This window comes from Panthera onca, chromosome C1 (assembly GCF_046562875.1).
Source record: "Panthera onca isolate mPanOnc1 chromosome C1, mPanOnc1 haplotype 2, whole genome shotgun sequence".
Lineage (NCBI taxonomy): Eukaryota > Metazoa > Chordata > Mammalia > Carnivora > Felidae > Panthera > Panthera onca.
The window spans coordinates 149360616-149382236 of NC_138346.1; the positions used below are offsets into that span (position 1 = coordinate 149360616).

The window sequence follows — 21621 nt, forward strand, 5'->3', positions numbered from 1 at the left end:
ATGTCAATTTTCCCAGCACTGTTTGTTGAAAACTGTTCTTTCCCAATTCAATGGTCTTGACATCTTGATCAAAAATCATTTGACCATATATGTAAAGATTTACCTCTGGACTCTATTCTAGTCTATTGGTCTGTCTTTATGACAGTACCATACTGTTTTGATTACTGTAGCTTTGTAGTAAGTTTTGAAATTGAAGTGTGAGGACTTCAACTCCGGTCTTTTTCGGGATTGTTTTGGCTGTATGGAATCTATACTCATTTATATTTACCTGTATGGTTATGTTTAGCAGTGCTTTTTATTTCTTTATTTGGATTCAAGTTTCTGCCTAGTAATCTTTAATTTCAGGCTGAAATTATTATTTTTCTAGGGAAGTTTTGTTAGTGATGAATTCTCTTAGTTTTTATTTATCTGGGAATTTCTTAATTTTTCCTTCATTTTGGAAAGATAGTTTTATTTGAAATAGCACTCTTGGTTGATGGTCATTTTCTTTCAGCACTCTGAATATGTTGTCCCACTGCCTTTTTACCTTTATGATTTTTTTATGAAAATTTAGCTGTTAATTTCATTGAGGATCTCTTGGGTATAATGAATCTTTTCTGTTTCTGCCTTCAAGATTCTGTCTTTATCTTTCAACAGTTTGATTATGATGTATCTGTGGAAGTTCATTGATCTTCTTGGATGTGTAATGTTTCTCATCAAACATTAATGTTTTTCATCCATTCCCTTTTTTAAATTGAGGTATAATTGACATATAACATTACATTAGTTTTAGGTGGTTCAGGTTCTCTCCATTTCTTATCTATTGTAAATAATGCTGCAGTGAACATAGGAAAGCATATATGTTTTCAAATCAGCATTTTTGTATTCTTCCGATAAATACCCAGAATTGGACTAGCTGGATCATATGGTAATTCTATTTATTTGGGGGGGGGGGGGGATCTCCATACTGTATTTTACAGTGGCTGTACCAATTTACATTCCCACCAACAGTTTACAAGAGCTTCCTTTTCTCCACATCCTCTCCAGCACTTGTTATTTGGCTATTTTGATAATAGCCATTCTAACAGGTATGAAATGATAGCTTATTGTGGTTTTGAGTTGCACTTCCCTTATGATTAATGATGTTGAACACCTTTTCATAAACCTGTTGGCCATTTCTATTTTTTCTTTGGAAAAATGTCAGTTCAGATCCTCTGCCCAATTTTTAATTGGATTGTTTTAGGGTTTTGTGATTGAGTTGTATATTTTGGATATTAACCACATATCCGATTATATGATTTGCAAATATTTTCTTCCATTCAATAGGTTGCCTTTTCATTCTGCTGATTGTTTCTTTTGCTCTGCAGAAACTTCTTAGTTTGATGTGATCTCACTTGTTTACAATGCTTTTGTTGCCTTTGCTTTTGGTGTCAATCCAAAAAAAATTATCACCAAAACTGGTATCAAAGAACTTACCACCTGTGTTTTCTTCTAAGAGTTTTATGGTTTCAGGTCTTACATTCAAGTCTTTATCCATTTTGAGTTAATTTTTGTGTCTGGTAAGGTAGTGGTCCAGTTTCATCCTATTGCATGTTCCTGTCAAGTTTTCCCAATACCATTTATTGAAGAGACTGCCCCTACTTCATTGTATATTTTTGGCTCCTTTGTTGTAAATTAATTGGCCACATATCCATGGATTTATTTCTGGGTTCTCTATTCTGTTCCTTTGGTCTGTGTGTCAGTCTTAATACCAGTACCATACTGTTTTGATTACTATGGCTTTTACTACTAGCTTGAAATTAGGGAGCAAGATGCCTCCATCTTTGTTCTTCTTCTTAAGATGTCTTTGACTATTCAAGGTCTTCCTAAAAATTTTAGAATTGTTTGTTCTATTTCTGTGAAAAGTGCCATTGGAATTTTGATAAGGGATTTCATGACTCTGTAGATTACTTTGGGTAATATGGACGTTTTAACAAAAAACAAAACAAAATATTCTTTTGATCCATAACCATGGAATATCTTTCCATTTGTTTCTTCTTGTTTAATTTCTCTCATCACTGTCTTACAGCCATTATTATTTCTTGAAATATTCTTTCTGCCCCATTTTCTCTTCCTCTTCTGAGACTCCCATTATGCACATGTTAGTATTTTTGTTGGTGTTCCATAGGTTTCAGAGCCTCTGTTCATTTTCTTCACTGTTTTATCTGTATACTCTTCTGATTGGAAAATTTCAATAAACCTATCTTCAAGTTCACTGATTCTTCTGTCTACTGAAATCTACCATTGAGCCTTTCTAGTAAATTTTCGTTTCATTTTTTGTACCTTTCAACTGCAGAATTTCTATTTGGTTCTTTTCTATAATTTCCTTTTTTTTATAATTGATATTCTTTATTTGTCTTTTTCATACTTTTGTTTAGTTATATAGACATTGTTTCCTTTAGTTTTTTTTTTTTAACATATCTACAATAGCTTTAAAAAGTCTTTGTCTACTAAGTACAACATCTAGTCTTCTTCAGGAACAGCTCCTATTGACTGATTACCCGTTTGCTTGCTTATGGGCCATACTTTAATGTTTCTTTGCATGTCTTGTAATTTTTTTGTCAAAGACTGTACATTGTAAATAAAATAATGAGGCATTTTTGGAAATAAAATTGTTCCCCTCAACCCTGCGTTTATTTTTGTTGCTATTTGTTGTTGTATGTTATTTTGTTTACTGACTTTTCTGAATTTTGTAAAGTCTCTATGCTTTGACATGTGTGACCACTTAAGTCTCTACTCAGCTTAGTGGTCAGCTAATAAGTGGAGAGAGATTTCCTTAAATGGCAGAACCAGTAAGTCTCCCAGTTTTTAACAAATGTCTCTGTGTATGTTGGAGCACCCCTTCATTGCTCTGCCAGGTGATTAAAAACTATGCCTTAGCTTTAACTTCCTGATTTCACAGAGACTGAAAGCCAGAGGAAAGAGCTTAGATATTTTCTAAGCATATGCACAATGCTACAAATGCACATGGACTTCTAGATTTCCAGAAATATGTCAAAGCTTTTCAGATTTCCTGTGGGGACACATCATTCCCTACCTTTCTCTTGTAAGCTTTTTGTTAGCTTGTTGCTTGCCCCAACTGTTTTCCAGTGCTCCAGACAGCCACAAAGTTAAACAATTCCCTCTAAATGCTTTTGAAAAACACTCTTAGGGAAAATGTATTTTGCACTGGATGAGCTGCGAGTCAGGTAAAATAAAGACAGCCTTGCAAATGGTGTCTTCTAGGTAACTACCAGGCAGGTCAAATAATAATAATTCACTGGAAATGATGCTTTAGAGCAACTCCAACCCCATTCTGCTCCCCCCATGACTTCCTGGCTTCTTGTTTTTACTGTAATTATGGGTTGGTATTTTTAGGGCTACCACAGAGCTGAAAAGAAAGACATGGGAATAGGGCAAATTAAAGTTCCATGAAGCTCACTGCCCTTACCAAGATTTAGATATTTTTCTTAAATAAATGCCCCCCCAGATTGCTGCAAGCATTTTGTTAATTTCCATAGTCCTGAAAAACTTCATTCTGATATTTTTTCCAGTTTTCTCATTGCTTTTATAGGGGAGAAAATTCTGGGAGGTCATTACTCCACTGTTTCTGCTGTCTCCTAAATCTCCAATCTTGAGTATACAACTTTTTAGTAATCTCTAGAACAAAATAGAAGAACATATAGAAAAACACTTCTGCTGCATACTGAAGGGGATAGTATTTACCTCAAGGAAAAGCACTTGTGCAATTGTCTCAGTTACAAACTGAACTGGCTGCTCTTTTCATAGAACACCATACTTACTAGATAGACTAACAATATTATACACTCATGAGTATTCAGCAGATATTTTCTTTTATTATTATTATTTTTTTAATGTTTATTCATTTTTGAGCGAGAGAGACAGAGCACAAGCATGGGTGGGGGCAGAGAGAGAGGGAGACACAGAATCCGAAGCAGGCTCCAGGTTCTGATCTGTCAGCACAGAGCCTGATGTGGGGCTAGAACTCACGAACCATGAGATGACCTGAGCCAAAGTCAGACGCTTAACGGACTGAGCCACCCAGGCGCCCCTCCGCAGATATTTTCTTAAACATGAATGAATCAAGCCTCTCATTTCAAGGAAACTATTGACAGAAGTCGATGCCAATGATAAGTCTCAAACTTTCAAGCAAAAATAAAAATTGGGGAAAACTTCTATCTACCACTATGTGTTTGACAGCTTCCCCATACTTCCACTTTTCTGAGATTGGTGATGGTGTTAATAAATATAACTGTGTGATATTAATAATGAAATGTGTCAGAATTTGGAAGATCTGCATAATTCCATGACCCATTATTTTCTTTTTTTCTTTTTTCTTTTTTTAATGTTTATTTTTGAGAGAGAGAGAGAGCACGCGCGCATGGGAGAGGGGTAGAGAGAGAGGGAGACGCAGAACCTGAAGCAGGCTCCATGTTGTGAGCTATCAGCACAGAGCCCGTCGAGGGGCCCAAACCCATGAACCCATGAGATCATGACCTGAGCTGAAGTCGGCGCCCAACCAGCTGAGCCACCCAGGCACCCTGATGAACCGTTATTTTCTAAATAATCAATGGGCAATGTTAACAGTATCATGGGTAGATAAAAGAGTCTTTCACAGTTCAAGTTAGACCAATAGATTTTAATATAAAAAAGCACAAAAAGTTCATAGACTTGATTTCAGATTTCAAATTTCAACTAACCCTTAAGAAATTATCATTTGTCAAGTTTGGTATAGTATCAAAGAATATCCACAATTATCCGAAAAGAGTACTAAAATAATCCTATTTCCAACTGCATGTCTCTGCAGGGCCAGATTTTCTTCATATATTTCAACTAAAATAACATATCATAACAGATTGAATACTGAAGGAAATAAGACAATCTAGCTATCTTCTATCAATCCAGACATTAAAGATATGTACGAATATATAAAACAGCACCATTCTTCTCAGATTTTTTTTGTTTTGGAAAATACAATTATTTTACTTTAAAATATTTGTATTAACATATAATGGGTTGGGGTGTGGCTCAGTCGGTTAAGCTCCCACTCTTGATCTCAGCTCAGGTCATGATCTCATGACTGCACTGACAGAGCAGAGCCTGCTTGGGATTCTCTCTCACTCTCTCTCTCTCTCTCTCTGTCCCTCCCCTGCCTGTGCTCACTTTCTCTCAAAATAAATAAATAAACTTAAAAAATGTATAATGGGTTATTTTAAAGCAATAACACAAATTTGTGTTTTAATTTCTACTTTGGTAAATACCAAAAGTTATAACTCATGTAAATAAAAGTTTTTTAAGGCCCTTAATAATATTTAAAAGTGCAAAAAGTCCTAAACTGAAGAGTTTGAGAACTGCTTATGCTATGTTTTCTAAGATCAAAGCCCTAATAACAAACCACCCGGAAAATACAAGGATGGCTATTATTTAGTATTTAATTCAATCGCCCATGTTTAGTGCAAATATTTTGGACATGCGACCCATGTCCAAAATCTGCTCATTCACACAGGCATGATGGTCGGAATTATTTAATCTGTGTAGGACCTTTTAGGCTGACCCTTTCTGCTTTTTCAATAGGTCATGTTTCTCTCTTTCATAGCTTTTGTGCAAGGCTGTTACTCTGCCTGGAAAGCTCTCTCACCCCCTCTCCTAACAATTCTTATTTATCTTCAGATCTCAGATCAAATGTCACTATCTCAAGGAAACCTTCCCTCATCTACTCCTTCCAAAGTTCTCATCCTCCAGATTTCATTGAAACCCCCTAATTTCTTTCATGGGTCCAAGCACTTCTTTTCTTTCATAGCACATATCACAATTTGTAATTGTGTGGTTTTAAGATCTGATTAGTGCCTTTCTCTCCCTTAAACTTCAGCTTCACAAGGGCAGTTTTCTTTTTAGCTTACCGTTTATCCTCAATATGTATCACAGTGTTTGGCAGTATATATGCACAGAATGAGTCAATTATTTTCCAATATGAAAACCACATGTTGAGGCAAGGAAGAGTGCATTTTATTGATTGTCCCATCATTTTAAATAGTTTTTCAAATTACCAGCCTTGAGTTATGAGAGATCTGTTGAAAACAGTTTTTATTGTATGGCCCTCCAAGTAAAAAGATATCTTAGGAACACAATCGTTCTAAAGGAAATCAGATTGCTTGATTTGTGTACACAGATGCCATTTCACAGAACTTTCTCCCAACTAAGGCTTCTTAGTCTCCAAGCTTTTTTAAAAAATAAAATACAAAAAGACTTTTACTAATGGTTATGCTGAGCCTTCCTCTAAAAATATCTTTTATTAAATGCAGGAGGAGATTGGATTCATGCTGTATTATTTCTTTTGGGACTAATGGTGCATTTTCCAACTTCAGAAATTGTTTTTAAGACCGCAGAAGTATCAGATTAAACGAATGTGGTGACTACCTCAGGACAGTAGTATTTTATTATATTTTCCTTCCAAGAATGTAACTGTTATAAATTACTACAGTTATTTATTCTTCACTTTACAATTTATTAACTGAGGGGGTCATATTTCATTCTTCTTCCATTTGAGTAACTTGTGTGTGTGTGTTTATGCAGCAGTGACAAATAGTTTTTCATTTGAGGGCTCTAGACTTTGGTCCTGTTTTAATTAGGAGACTTTCGAGATTTGGATGAAGGCAGCATATTGTCCTTCCAGTTATCCAGGCAAAATTTGCAGCATCTGTCTAACCATAAGAGTTACAAACCCCCTTCAGATAATAAGTCTAGTATACTTTAATAGCACTGCTTTCAGAATTTACAGCCCTTACTTTAGAGTACTCAGTGTTGATGTTACTGCTAATCTCAAATGGTTTTGTTTTACACAGAAACAAATGGATATCAATGCTGCTATTCAAGCCTTGATTGAATCACATGCTGCCCTACAGATGGAGGTAATATATCTGGCTTTATTTACATTGGCACTCTCAATATACAAATTAAACTGAAAGTTTTTTCAGAGTCCAAAATGTGGCTTTATCTCAAAGATTGTATTTAAAACAGATTGAACGTAATGAAACTACTTTCAAGGACAAAGTAAGCATTTTTAATAAGCAGAAATATATGCATGGGTTTTTTTAAGGAAAACATTTTTAAAAGGTGTAATATCATTTAAGGAATTTTTAAACAAAGAATTAGATACTGTAGAAGAAAATAGTTTAATGAAGTTAGCCATTTCTTAAAATGGGATCTATCACTGTTACTCATTTTTCTTGATTAAACTCTATTCAATGTATACTTTCTTAAAAAATAATATACTACAGTGGGCATAATAATTGTTAAGTTTTATGTTAGCTTGAAAACTAGGCTTTTGGAGTGAATTTAATCTCTTACTTAGGATCCAGTTTAATAAAATATACATAGATGGCTATATTTGAATATAAACTGATCTTTACACCCTACTCCCAAGTCACCGCACACAACAAAGATACATTTTTCTTCTGCCTTGGTCCATGTTGATGATGAGGGTTCAATAATGCTGCTGGCTACTCTGGTTTTTTGCTAATATGATTCCTGTGATGACTTGGCAGAACTACCAAAATACTGAAGTGACTCTAATTGACTACGGTGCAGAGATATCCAAAACCCTGAACTACCTTAGCAATTTACTGCACAGCATCAAGAATCCTCTTGGCACACGAGATAACCCAGCACGAATCTGCAGAGATTTGCTTAACTGTGAACACAAAGTATCAGATGGTAAGTTCTTGGTTTTCTCAAACTCTGATGTCTAATTCCATCATTTCAGTGTGTCTGAGATTGATACTATATTCATTTTGAATCTTAATCATTTTGATAAAACGCTTATAGGAAAGCATTTTAATGTTATCAAAAACCAAATACTCTTAGAGGGAGACATGATTCTGAAGTCAGAGTATCCCTTTCTGAGGGTTCACGTTACAAATGTCTTCTTCTATGCATCCTTATTGATCCCCAACTTTTCTTACTCCACCCTAATTATAGTACTTGCTTACACGTCATGTTTGGAACATATCATATTCAAGATAACAATTAAAATATGGAGGACTGACCTTTGGGTTAATAGGAGTACCTGTCGGGTCCGCCAAAGGTGATAACATGAAAAAAATATACATGGGAGAGCCCCCATCAGCACACCTCCTAAAATTATGGCTTTTACACAAAATGGAATTTAAATGCATCACTGTAGAGTCAGTGAGTAGGAAGATGGTTTGGTATTCTTGGAATTTTTTCATTCGTACACTGATAGCCCCAAATCCATTAACCAGAGGTACAAAAATGAATTTAGAATAGAACCATAAAGGAAAAGCTTTAAAGCAAGTAGAACAGTTCTATTTATCTAATGATAGATAAGGGAACCCTGTCTGCTCTAATATACCATTTAATTTTAATTTCTATTGGGTCTGTGGTCAGCTGTACGATCAATATTAATAGTTATAATGTTTTGCTAAAAACTTACATGTAACAATGACACATATGCTGATTTGAAAAAAAAATGTTATGTTCTTATATGGTAACTAGTAGTCCATATTTTATTTAAATTATATGTACACACATATACATCACATAACACACACACCCTTGTCCAAAAACACAAGCTTCCATTCTATAAGTGCAATGAAAATATTCATTTTATTTATATTAATAAAATGCTTAACTTCTATAGATATTTCCTGCCTTAAATTACTACAAAAACTAAACTAATATAGACAGTTACAGCTGCCTACAGTAATTCTGTTTGATTCTTTCCCATATTTGATGGCATAAACATGAAATTCTATCGAATTGAAAGTAACAAAGACATTTTAAGACATACAAATGACTGAAATCTAATTCAAGGTCTGCCTTCTTTGTAAGAAAAATAACTAAGTGGTATGGATTGCAAGGTATCAGAAAGGTTTTAATGCCCAACAATATTTTCATCACTAGGAGACAGCAAATGCTATAGAGAAACACAAAACAGCAGGGAAGGGGGATATGATAGAAAATGGAGTGGGGGTGAAGTTTTCAAGTATAGTAGCTAGATAAGGCATCTCTGAGAACATGACATTTGAGCCATATCAGAAGAAGGTAAAGGTACAAGCTATAGGAAATCTAGAGAAAGAGCTTTCCAGGCAGAAAGAACAGAAAGAACGTTTGCAAATGCAAAGGCCCTGGGACTGGAGTATATGTAGTATGTTCTAGGATTAACAAAAAGGCCAGTGACCAGAAGAGAGTGCGTAAGGGCAAGTGGTAGAAAATGAAGTCAGAAAGATATCCAAAAAACCAGATTATGTAAGATCTTACAGACTACCCAAAAGACTACCGCTTTTATCCTGAATATGGTGGGAAGCCATTCAAAGTTTTGCAGCAAAGAAATGATAGGATTTGACTTAAATTTTTGAAATATTATTCTGGCTAATGTATTGCAAATATAATGAGGACAACAGTAAAAGAAACCATTGAGGAGGCCACTGAAAAAGATCCAGGTTAAGAGATGACGGTAGGCTGGACTAGAATTAGTAGAATAAGGGATAAATGATCAAGTCTTTGGCTATGCCTTAAGGTACAGCCAGCAGTTCTTGATGATAATTTGGATGTGGGTTATGAGAGAAATAGAATGATAGAGGATGACTCTAAGCTTTTTGACTAATGGATGGAAGTGTGGAGTTGCTGTAAGAGAGATGCAGAAGCAAGTTTTGGAGGAAACATCAGGAGTTCGGTTTTAGATATATCTCATTTGAGATGTCTGTTCAGCATAAAGTAAGAATGTCAAGGAGGTTGGTGGCTATTAGAGAAAGGTTCTGGCTAGGGGTAAAAATTAGGACGTAATTTGCATATCAATAGTATCTAATGCCCCTGGACTGCTTACAACTACCTAAAGACTAGGCGGAGAAAGAAAAGCTGAGGTAGCTGAGGTCTAAACCCTATGCCTTCGGGCTCTTCAGTGTTTAGAGATCAGGGAAATGAGGAGAAACTAGCAAAGAAAACTGAGAAGAAGCTATCCCTGATAGGAGGAAAACTAGATGAACAGTAGTGAAGAAAATTTTGCCTGAGGAAGGGATCGACTGGGTTCCTGAGAAAGGCTACTGAATTTAGCAGCATGATGCTCTGTGTGAGCTTCACGAGAGCAGTTAAGAGGAATAGTAGTGGTTAAAACTTCATCAGATTTTAAGAGAAAATTATAGAGCCAGAGAGTTTCCATTTCCAGTAATGAAGGAGGTAATTCAAATTGCCAGGCTGAATATCTTTTAAAATTTGTTTTCAAGTTAAAAGCATCAAATAGCCAACAAAATAGTGAGGAAATTTTAAGCCAACATTTTGAAGGAGACAGCAAAGAAATGAACACAGTTAGAACTGCTTTTGCCCTGGGTGTGTTCTAAATACAGCTTTTGGTAGCTTCGTGGGGCTCGGGTCAAAAATTGGTATCTGTGGCCCATCAAATGTGAGGATTTAGGTTTTCAAAGGGCTCCACTCTGAAAGTAAACATAAACTGGAAGAGACAAGACTATAGCCTAGCTTCATTCACATCATGAAGATAGCTCAGAGTCTTAAGCTTTGAACTTGGACTAAGATGATTCCAGACTGCTAGTACCCCCCATCCCATGTCTAACAGAAACAAAAGTCTTCTATAAAATATACCATCATCCTAGGGCTCAAATTATTTCCACAAATCATTTCTCAAAGGTAGTGCCCAGCACACAGTCAATGATACTGAGGCATACCGGTTGATAAAACACCATGAATGAGAACTGGCAGAAACAGCAAGCAGAATTACACTCAAAAGAAAATTAAGAGAGGAAGAATTTGAAACTGAAGGTGTAATAGACAAGCCTTCCATAGGAACACAGTCGATTCACGATAATAAGAAGGAAGGCAGAATATATGTGTGTAAGCACAGATAGGTAAGGAGATGTGGTAGCTGGAGGTTCTGTAAGCTCCTTTCACATTGCCTCAGTTGCCTCAGTGACACTGAAAGGTTATCACTCAAGAATAAAGGTGAAGGGATGGGTATAACAAAGGTGAGAGAAGAAGAGAAGGTTTCAAACAGTTAACTAGGAGAGCAACAGAGGGAACTAATTAGGGAAACATGGTGTTGTTGTCTGGCAGTCTTACAAACATGTGAATTTAAAGTGAGTCCAGTCCACATAGTTGTATTTTTCTTCAGCCACATTTAGCTGTGCAGGTACAGGTGAAAATTGGACTTCTATGAGGTTGGGATTTTATAAGGCAAGCACAATGAATTGTGGCAGGGCAGGGATGTTATGGAAGTCTCCAAGGAAGTAATTTTAGTAAAGATCTGTGGGTTTTACTTGGGTAGGGAGGGAATCGAACACATGATTATGAGAAATCATGAAAAAAATATTATCGATGGATTGTAGGTCCTGATAGGATGGAAGAATAATAGGAGTCAGGACAATAGAGAATGGGTTCAAAAGAGAAGAGGTGAAATAATGGCAGAATTCTAGTTTGTAGATAATGACAAAGGCTAGGGTACGGCCTGGGGAAGTTGAGGGTTAAAGTGAATGGGGCAGTAGGGGGAGCAGGGGAAGGGTACGAGAACATTGGCAGAAGAGTTCAAGGAACTGAGAGGCCAGGGTATTGGAAGTGTCATCCGTGTCACCAAGAATTAGGTCATAAGTATATTTTATGAAAGTAATAGCCATCCAATGATAAAATCTTCAAAGAAAGTGGCTTGCAAGAGGAAGGGGTAATGGATGATGTAATATAATGACAGTAGTTTTACCATGGAGTTGTTTTAGGAAAAATATAGGAAGAATGGTCCGGAGGTGGCAGTGAAGGGCAAGAAAGACACCTTCCCTACTCCAAACACAAAGATAATAGAGGCTGTGGCAGAACTTGAAAGAGCTGCAAGGAAGTGCTGTGCCCATGGGAGAGCCAGTTTTGGGTTAGAACATTTGGGCCTACAAAAGACATATTATGGTATGGTGCTTCATTTATAGCTCAACGTATCCTGAAAAAATTATGAAGTCTCTACCAATTCACTGTTGTACAGCATAATACCTGAATTCAAAGCATTCTTCCCCATATAACAATGAGAGTTTGGTTGATGGAAAACTTTTTATAAGGAACTTATTAGCTCACATAGTAGAAGGAAACGGTTTCTTGGAAGACAAGAGAGAGTAGTGAAGATTATGTGTTTACCTCATTAGATAAGACGAGAAGTCTGCTCTAGAACCTGGTAAAAAATCCAGCACTAATTTCTACAACCTTTACAAAATGTCTGAAATTCTGAGGGAAAGATAAAAAAAAAGGGGGGGGGGGCAGAGGATAGGATTTCATTCACCCAATTCTTCCATATCTTAATAGATCAGTAGGTCTTCAAATGTCCCTGGACCAGAGTTAGATACTGTTGAAATGCAGGTTCTCAAGGCCTGCCTCAGACTTAATGAATCAGCAACTCTGGGGATGGGGTCCAGCTACCTGTGTTTTAACAGATGTTTCTAATGCCACTAAAATTTGAAAAACATTGCAACAGAGTCCCTACTTTTGGAGCCACCAATTCATGAGGTATGCATTTTGAAAGATTAGTAGAGTTAGTAAAGAGTTGTTGAAGATGTTCTGGAAATCTAAAATAATGGACCAGAGGAAGCCCAGGTTGCTGTAGAGGAATCTTTGCAATAGGGTAAGAAAGACAAGGATTCCTCGCTACTGAAGAAATGACAAGTACTGTTTGATTGTCTTGCCTTTTTAATGCAAGAAAGCAGAGCTATCTCTCATTCAAAAATTCTTAGTCTTTGCTTTTAGAATAAGGTGCTCCTGCAATATTCTGAGCCCGTTACTCTGGAACTCAGATGCTAGATCAATCCTTCTTCAGCCTGAGAATTTCCTGTAGACTGACTTTCAAGGCTCCTTTTGATTCTGCTGAGCAGTCAGTGAAGGCAAAGGTTGGCAGGTTTACACTCGCTACAGGGACTTCAGTTTTTCTCACTTGCAAATCTGATGAAGAAACCACAAAAAAAAATAACCATTTAATTGTACCTTTTCTGTCTGAAAACAAAGAATGTTTTATTAATTTTATGCCAATATTCATAAAGGTAATATTTTACCTCAGGGAGATTGAAGTTGTTTCCATTTAACATACATGTACATGTATATAGTATGTATTTTTTTTAACTCTGTAATCACATAGAACAGACATATACACATATACCACATTAACTGCAACTTTTCTGTTAACTATGTGACTTTAGACGGTTCCTTTAAGCTGATAGTCTCATCTATTGAAAGCAGTAGGGGGGCCTGGATCACTCATTTGGTTAAGTATCCGACTCTTGGTTGCAGCTCACGTCATGATCTCATGGTTCAGTTTGGGAATTTGAGCCCTGCATCAGGCTCAGCACTGACAGCACAGAGCCTGATCGGGATTCTCTCCCTCCCTCTCTCTGTTCCTCTCCTGCTTGTCTCTCTCTCCTTCTCTCTTTCAAGATAAACAAATAAACTTAAAAAAAAAAGAGGCAATAAATTCAGCCATTATACCATTTTTTGTTAAAATTATAAAATGCCCTTAAGTTGATAGGCACGTGAAAAATACAGTATTTTTGGTATCAATTTTATATAATGCTTGCAGCTTTCATTCATTGACTAAATGTAAATATCTTTATAATCTTCTAAGTTTTTTTTTACAGTTAAGACTATAAAAATGTATATTTAAAGTATGATAATTTGTAATGATGATTCAAATAGGTTTTAGTATGCATTTAAGTATTTTTGTGTTTTACAATAAATTAATAGGAAAATACTGGATTGATCCAAATCTTGGATGCCCTTCAGATGCCATTGAGGTTTTCTGCAATTTCAGTGCTGGTGGTCAGACATGTTTATCTCCTGTTTCTGTAACAAAGGTATGTATTGAATTGTAGAACACATGCGAGTACTTGCCCAGTTTCAGGGAACATAACTTTTAAAATTCTGTAACCTTAAATAATTGTGAGTTTTATGAATGGAAGCAAGGTATCATTCTCTACCACATATAAGAAATTTTTTGTTTTTAAAAAGTAATTCTAGTGAATCTTGACATTTTGATGATATCTTTTATGATTGACATATCATGGCTTACTCTACTGATTATGCTTTTTGAATTTCCTTTTAAAAATGTGGAACATATGGTTTTTTTTTTAATTTTTTTTTTTAATGTTTATTTTTGACACAGAGAGAGACAGAGCATGAATGGGGGAGGGTCAGAGAGAGAGGGAGACACAGAATCCGAAGCAGGCTCCAGGCTCTGAGCTGTCAGCACAGAGCCTGACGCGGGGCTCGAACTCACGGACAGCGAGATCATGACCTGAGCCGAAGTCGGACGCTCAACCGACTGAGCCACCCAGGCGCCCCTGGAACATATGTTTTTATGCATACATATACATTAGAAAATCCCCAGTGTTTGTAATTAGTAATCAGTTACCTAAAGTTTTCTGAAAATGATATCATTAAAAGAGGAATGTTGCCACAAAGCTTACTATTTTTGGTGATTTAGCACAAAAGAACCTGCCTTAAATATCCATTGACTATTATTTAAAACTTCTTTCAAGTATAATAGAATGAATGAAAGTTAGTTTGGTATGATACTGGAGATTATAACAAGCACTTATAAAACCTAAAGCTTAGTTCTACACATAACAAATACTGAAGAAATCAAAACTGCATTTTTTTTCTTTTTCTGGTTAAACAAGTTTGGTATTATTACCAAGAACTTATTTCTCATTGACAAAGAATGGATACACATGCCTATTGTATGTTTGGTCCATTATAAAGAGGCAGCAAGTAAAATGTGCGGTCTGTTAATCTCTACACTGCTTGTTGTTAGACTACCCTTTCCTAAAATATCCCTCTTCATTAACCGGGGTGTTTCACCAGTTCATCTCAGTAGGTATTCACCATTATTACTAACCTCAAAGCAGAGGAAGGAAAGATTCTTCCATTCCTAGGGAATCCATGTTCCTCTGATGAAGATCAGATGATAATCTTACTTGCAAAATATCTGCATGATCATACTCACTCCCCTGGATTTGGCCCAGAATGTTTATTTGGATTATCACAGAAGAAAGATGGGGACTGGGAAGGGTGTGCAAAGGAGACAGGAATAGTGAAGGAACTGCACTCCAATTCCTTCCTTGACTGAATCAGCTCTCCCATCTCTCCTATCTGTAAACTCAACCTGAGAAAGACTGGGCAGGTAGTGGAAAGAATGGTAAACTTGGAATCAGGGACCTGGGTTCTAGTTTCTATTCCTCTACTAACCTGGCAAATGGCACTCTGAGCCACCAAAGAGCCTACTCTGTGCCAGCAGTGTGCTAGGTAAGTGACATGTGGCTCCTTAAATCCTTATAACATCCCTGCCATGTCAGTGTTATACGCTACCTTACCAACAAAGAAACTAAGTCTTAGAAAGGTTAAATAGTTTACAAGCTTGTGACTCTCACCTGTAAAATAAAGGAAACTGAACTACTTAAGCCCTAATGTTCCTTATGATGATCGTTCCATGTTTTCAGCCTCACTGACCTTCCTTTGCCTTTCTTCTCTGTTCCTTTTACTTTTTTGATTGTTGTTTTATTTTTTTCTTTCTCTGTTACCTCATAACTGATATTTTTCTAATTTCATGTTTGGAAATTCATATAAATTCCTTGTAGACACCATTTTTGTTCACTTATGTTATGACCATACCTCTGCTTGAATATTGCTAAAATAATAATGTCAAAAACTATAGAAAAATCTCTTGGGGCACCTGGGTGGCTCAATCAGTTGAGCATCCGACTTCGGCTCAGGTCATGATCTCATAGTTTGTGAGTTCAAGCCCTGCATCGGGCTCTGTGCTGACAGCTCAGAGCCTGGAGCCTGCTTCAGAGTCTGTTCTCATTCTCTCTCTGCCCCTCCCCAACGTCTGCTCTGTCTCTCTCTTGTCTCTCAAAAATAAATTTAAAAAAAAATTAAAAAAAGAAAAAAAGGAAAAGTCTCTTTCCTTGCCCAAGCCTGGGAAATATGCGATCAGACCTCCTTGCTCTAATTTTGCTCTATATTGTTGATTTTATTATTAATACTTGTTATGCATTCAGTCATTTCAATAAACATTTACTGAAGATTTGCTGTATGACTGTAACTGCATTAGGGGCCGGCAACACCAAGAAGATTCTATCCTGATCTTTAAAAGCTCTCATAATTAAAATTACTCAACAAGTTATTATTGCAACTTCTAACTTATCTATGGAAACTCCAAAAATGATCTGCAAGGAAAGTATACACAATTTCAGATTTTTGTGGAAAAAATTATTAGTCAACAACTAATTATTAATGCATTTTAGATAACATTATAAAAATTATAATTTTTTTGTCACATCTAGTAGTCTAATGGTATGCTGAAGCCGGCTCATACAGACTCATCCAGAAAGAGTTGTATCTCTTTCCAACTCCATGTCCAGTGACACCACCATGATATCCTGAAATCAGGCATGGTAGGAGTGTTTACACCATGGAAATCAGAAAATGCTATAAATCAGGGATTCCCTGCTCCCCACCCCTGCAAAAGCCAGTGGTTCAGTCACACGCTGTTGACTGGCATTTAAATGCCAAGGAAAGTAGTTTTCTCAAGGCTGCATTCCAAGGACTTTCCTCAAATTCCCCCAAATTATAAGTTTATCAATTGCCACATCTTATAACCTGTATATTGTTTCTATGACATTAGTTGGAGTTTGGAGTTGGAAAAGTCCAGATGAACTTCCTTCACTTACTGAGCTCAGAAGCCACCCATATCATCACTATTCACTGTCTAAACACACCAGTGTGGACAAGTGCTCAGTCAAGTGGCTCAGGATTACCTATTGGCTTCAAGGGATGGAATGGCCAGATTTTTGAAGAAAACACTCTACTTGAACCTAAGGTGCTTTCAGATGACTGCAAGGTAAGGGATGGCACTTTTAGAATTGTTCAGTATAACTAACATTAAATTGCAAGACCATACAATTAAAATAATCAGAATAAGACTTTAATTGTAAACTGAAGATCCAGAAGGGTAGTAAGTTTTAATGTCCCCAATTTGTAATAAAATTACATTTTTCAGAATCAAGCATTTGCTTATATCTCGTCAACTTTTGTCACACACATTGGTCATCCATAGATTTTTATATGCAAAATAGGTGTTAATACATAGATTTAATTTTTGTTCCTCATCTTGAATAATTATATTACACCCAGATGGACAGAGCATATAAGTAGATTTATTCCATATATTTTCCCCACTGTGATTCCACATCTCATTATTTCATGGAAGACAGGTTATAGAGGCAAGTCAGTTGTATTTCATTTTGTCAGTCGCTACACCCGATACCAAATGTGGAAAGACTTGCAGATTGGCTGGCCCTACCAAACAATATTTGAATCATAGCCCATTTTTTCTATTAAAATTAAATAACAAGTGTTATGAAAAAATCTATAATTTTAAAAGATGTGGTATACAGCAGGTAGTGGCAAACTATAGTCCACAGACCAACTCCAGCTCACCACTAGTTTTTGTAAATAAATGTTATTGGAACACAGCCACATTTGTTCATTTACTTATTTTTTAATCTTTTTTTAATGTTTTTTTATTTTTGAGGGAGAGAGAGAGAGAGATAGAGAGAGAATGTGAGTGGGGGAGGGGCAGAGAGAGAAGGAGACACAGAATCTGAAGCAGGCTCCCGGCTCTGAATTGTCAGCACAGAGCCTGATGCGGGGCTTGAACTCAGGACCACAAAATCATGACTTGAACCAGAGTTGGCTGTTCAACTGACTGAGCTACCCAGGCACCCCTGTTTATTTACTTATTATCTATGGCTCTTATCACACTATGATGGCAGAGTTAAATAAATGTGACAGATTGTATGGTGCACAAAACCTAAAACATTTATTACTAGCCCTTTACAGAAGAGTTTCCTGACCCTGTTATAGAGAATAACATCCACTTTATATACGTATCGTTAATGGCTTTAAGTAGCTCGGTTTCCTTTTCTTGTGTGCTAGTGATTTAACATCTCTTACCATTTCCAAGGGACTCTACTTTTTCACAACATTTTATTTTCAGACAAATAGGGCTTGAGTATTTGAAAAATGAGAGGCAAACATACAGCTCATCTCTATAAGCAGAGATCAACATTACCAACAATTTCATTTAACTTTTACAGTTTTTTTCCAGAAACTTTCAGTGACTCACTATCTCTGAAATACAATCCAAACTTATCAGGTCTTTGTTTAGCACTTAGGACAGTCAGGCCCCAACCTACATTTCTAGTGTGGGCTTTCATTGACTGTCAACCCAAAGCTAAGACCAAACTGACAGAAGAAGAAGAAGAAGAAGAAGAAGAAGAAGGAGGAGGAGGAGGAGGAGGAGGAGGAGGAGGAGGAGGAGGAGGAGGAGGAGGAGGAGAAATAATGACAACAACAACAATAATAATAACATCAATAATTCCTACTACTAGTTATCAGGGCTTTATTATATAGCAAGTACCCTGTATTACATACATTATTTTATTTAATTATAACAGCTTTGTAAAGAAGTCTCACTTAATAATAAGAAAGTGAAAGCACGGAGAGGTTAAATAACTTGCTCAAGTCATCCAGCTAATTAGTGAAGACTAAGAAATAAACACCAAGTGTGTTTAACTCCAAAGCCCATGCCACACCATACTGGTAGGTACTTTAACTGAAAACTCATTTAATCCTCACAACTGTGTGAGGTTTTTATTTTTCACATTTTGTATGTAAAGAGACTGGTTGTACCTGGATTTCTATCAAAGTCTGTTCCAGGCCAAAATCTGTGCACTAAAACACCACGCTAGGCTTATTTTTGCAACCATCTTCTACTTTTCCAACTGTTTTTTTGTTTGTATGTTTGTTTTTATTCATGTCATTACCTTTCTCTGAAATGCCTTCTCTCCCTCTCTAACCAAGTGGCAACTTTAGGCATACGTTAAAGCCCATCTTAAGTTCTGAATTCTGAACTCATGAAGCTTCCCCTGAGTACTTCAGCGGGAAATGAGGAATTCAGCATTCGCTGTCTACATTATTTATATTATACTTCTGGCATATTGTCTTGTGTTATGTCTATTTGTTTGTGTTTCCCCTCTCTCCAACTAGATGTATAAGCTGCTAGTATTCAAACACCAGAACTAATTTATTCATCCTCATATTTCCCAAGCACTGTAAGAAAGTAGAGAATTGAATCTTATTCAACTGGGTCAACTGTACTTAGTGCTCAGTAAATATTGCTCAAAAGACTTAACGAGTTAATCTAATGGTGTCTTACACACCGAACTCTAGTTCTAGTTATAACACCAAGCTAATGACTAGTACATGGAATTCATAGCTTAAATAATCTCTAAGGATCCTTCTAATTTTAAAATTTATATAATAATTCAGTAAATGAGTAAGTGAATAAACTTAATAAAAAGCTTCACAAAACTAGTCAATTGTGTTTATTTTATCTTGTTGAATCGTAATCATCAGGTGTTTTTGTTCCATAGTGAAATTTATCAGAAACAAAAGAGCATATAGTATATAAGAAAAAACAGAAAGGCCTAGAAAGAGGAGAGGAAAGAAACTATATAAACAGTAACCACAGACTGGCAATAAAGAAAGCTAAAAGATGATTTACATAATTATAATTTGCTTCTGACTGAAGCAATTCTGGTTATTTCCTACCTAAAGTACATAAAGGTTGAGATCGCTCATTGCCTTTCATCCAAGAAGAATGCCCATCCTGAAGAATCAGTCCCAAGTAAAGGAACACAGAGCAGATGGGTGTTACTTATATTAGGAATATATTAGGAATATTAGGAACAGCCTTTGTACCGATCCACAGAGAGCAGAAGCAGAAGCCTTAGCCTCATAGACTGAAAAATCAGAACACATACTGCCATTTAGAGAAAAGAATAAACCATGTCTTCAATTAGTCATGGTGATTGTTAACCACTGAGCACTTAACTCTGTGCCAGCACTTACTTTCTAGGGACTTCCTATTCATTAGCTCTAACCCTTAAACTAAGCTGCATTGTCTGACAGTGAAGGGCATTGTCTGCCGAGAATGATTGCTAATGACACAATTACCTATCAAAGCACTTTGTTCTTGTTTTACAGATTCAAGATGGCAGCTGGCATAAGGCAAAATTCCTTTTTCACACCCAGGACCCTAATCAGCTTCCAGTAATTGAAGTACAAAAACTTCCTCATCTCAAAACTGAAAGGAAGTACTACATTGAAAGCAGTTCTGTATGCTTTCTCTAAGGTTTCTGAATTAGTTCAGAATTCATGCTGTTGGCCAGGTAATTGCTGCAGAGGGAAAAATATAGACAGAAAGATACTATCATTGTGAAATGCATGGAATAAAGCATTGGCTAAATCTTAAAGAATCTCAGGAAGAAAAGATTTCCTCCTAAGAAGGAGAAAAGGCATTTTTAAAGGACTATAATTGATAAAGTATTTAATTCTTTTAAAAATTATATTGATCTGTGCTTTCTTAGAGAATTCCCTAGAACTGAAAATTTATAAACATGGAATTCTTCAGGGTATCCTATATTTTTTGACTGAGAGCAAAGTACCCATTAGACAGCTGGAGCTGCAGAGCACTATGGAAGCAATACTGGCTAATGCTCCAAATGTGCAATGCTTCTGTCTAAAAATTACAAGCCACAGTCTAATATGTCTTATTTTCCCAAATACTAAGCTGTATTCAGGTCCCCGATGGGCATATACATCTTAGCCGGTGGTACACTACCTCTTACGTGTTGCCTTTTTGTGTTGCTTGGTGCTCTTTCTAAAACAAGGTGCTTGTGGCTTTCATAGACTATTTTATTTCTTTTTTCGTCTTTGTCATCCTTTAAGAGTGTATGTACTGGTTACATCAAGACGTGTTTTGGTTGTTAGTACTTATTTTAATTTGTTTGGTTACATACTTAATAACAAGTGAAACATTATTTATGTGAAGTCCTTGTTCTATTTTAAAATTCTCTTTGTGGATATAGAAGCAAAGCCAGCGCACTGTAACCTGTGCTTATGCACAAGAGAATTGGGAGGTTTCTTTTGTTTTTATTTTTTAAATTGTTGTAAAAAATATTACAAGCCAGCTACATCCAGTAGTAGGTTTGGGTTAGAGTTTGGGGTTGTGATATACTATTTTTAAAAATCCATGATCATCTGGAATGATACTATGTATATATATATTTTGTAAAGTTTTAATTCAGCAAATCTTTTGAAATTGCTGCTGTTTTAAATTATAAAAACCATTATTTCTGCTTCGTAGGAATTACATGTCTTATAGTATTCATTGACTTTATTTCATTATTCTTAAATTTAATGTGTTGGGATCTAAAAGAATTCAATTTACCAGTCTTTAAAGCAACATTCAGGAAAAAAAAGTCTTTAGCCATTTAAAATAGGCTCAGCCCATTCAGACTTCCCTTTTTGTCAGAGAAATGTTAGGTCAGTATTAAAAGAGAAATATTATACCTTTTGGTATATAGAAAAGCTTATACATTCATTATAAACATATCTTTAGCCACAGCAAACCATACTTACTTATCTATAATAAAAAATATGCTTTAAATCTTTTTTGGTGGTATTTGTTTTTCTTCTTCTGTGATCACATCC

The 21621-nt window shown here is 36.0% G+C and overlaps 1 protein-coding gene across 3 annotated transcripts in view; it reads left to right on the top strand.

The window, feature by feature from the left end:
* COL24A1 (collagen type XXIV alpha 1 chain) overlaps window positions 1-21582 on the top strand; it is a 409345-nt gene extending 387763 nt beyond the window's left edge. For all 3 annotated transcript variants that reach the window (XM_078451730.2, XM_078451731.2, XM_078451732.2), the window contains 5 exons: window positions 6861-6926; window positions 7563-7731; window positions 13747-13856; window positions 16688-16903; window positions 20113-21582. In XM_078451730.2, the coding sequence (XP_078307856.1) occupies window positions 6861-6926; window positions 7563-7731; window positions 13747-13856; window positions 16688-16903; window positions 20113-20259 (708 nt within the window). In that variant the 3' untranslated portion in view covers window positions 20260-21582. The remainder of the gene's footprint in view (window positions 1-6860; window positions 6927-7562; window positions 7732-13746; window positions 13857-16687; window positions 16904-20112) is intronic.
* Window positions 21583-21621: the final 39 nt, after the last annotated feature.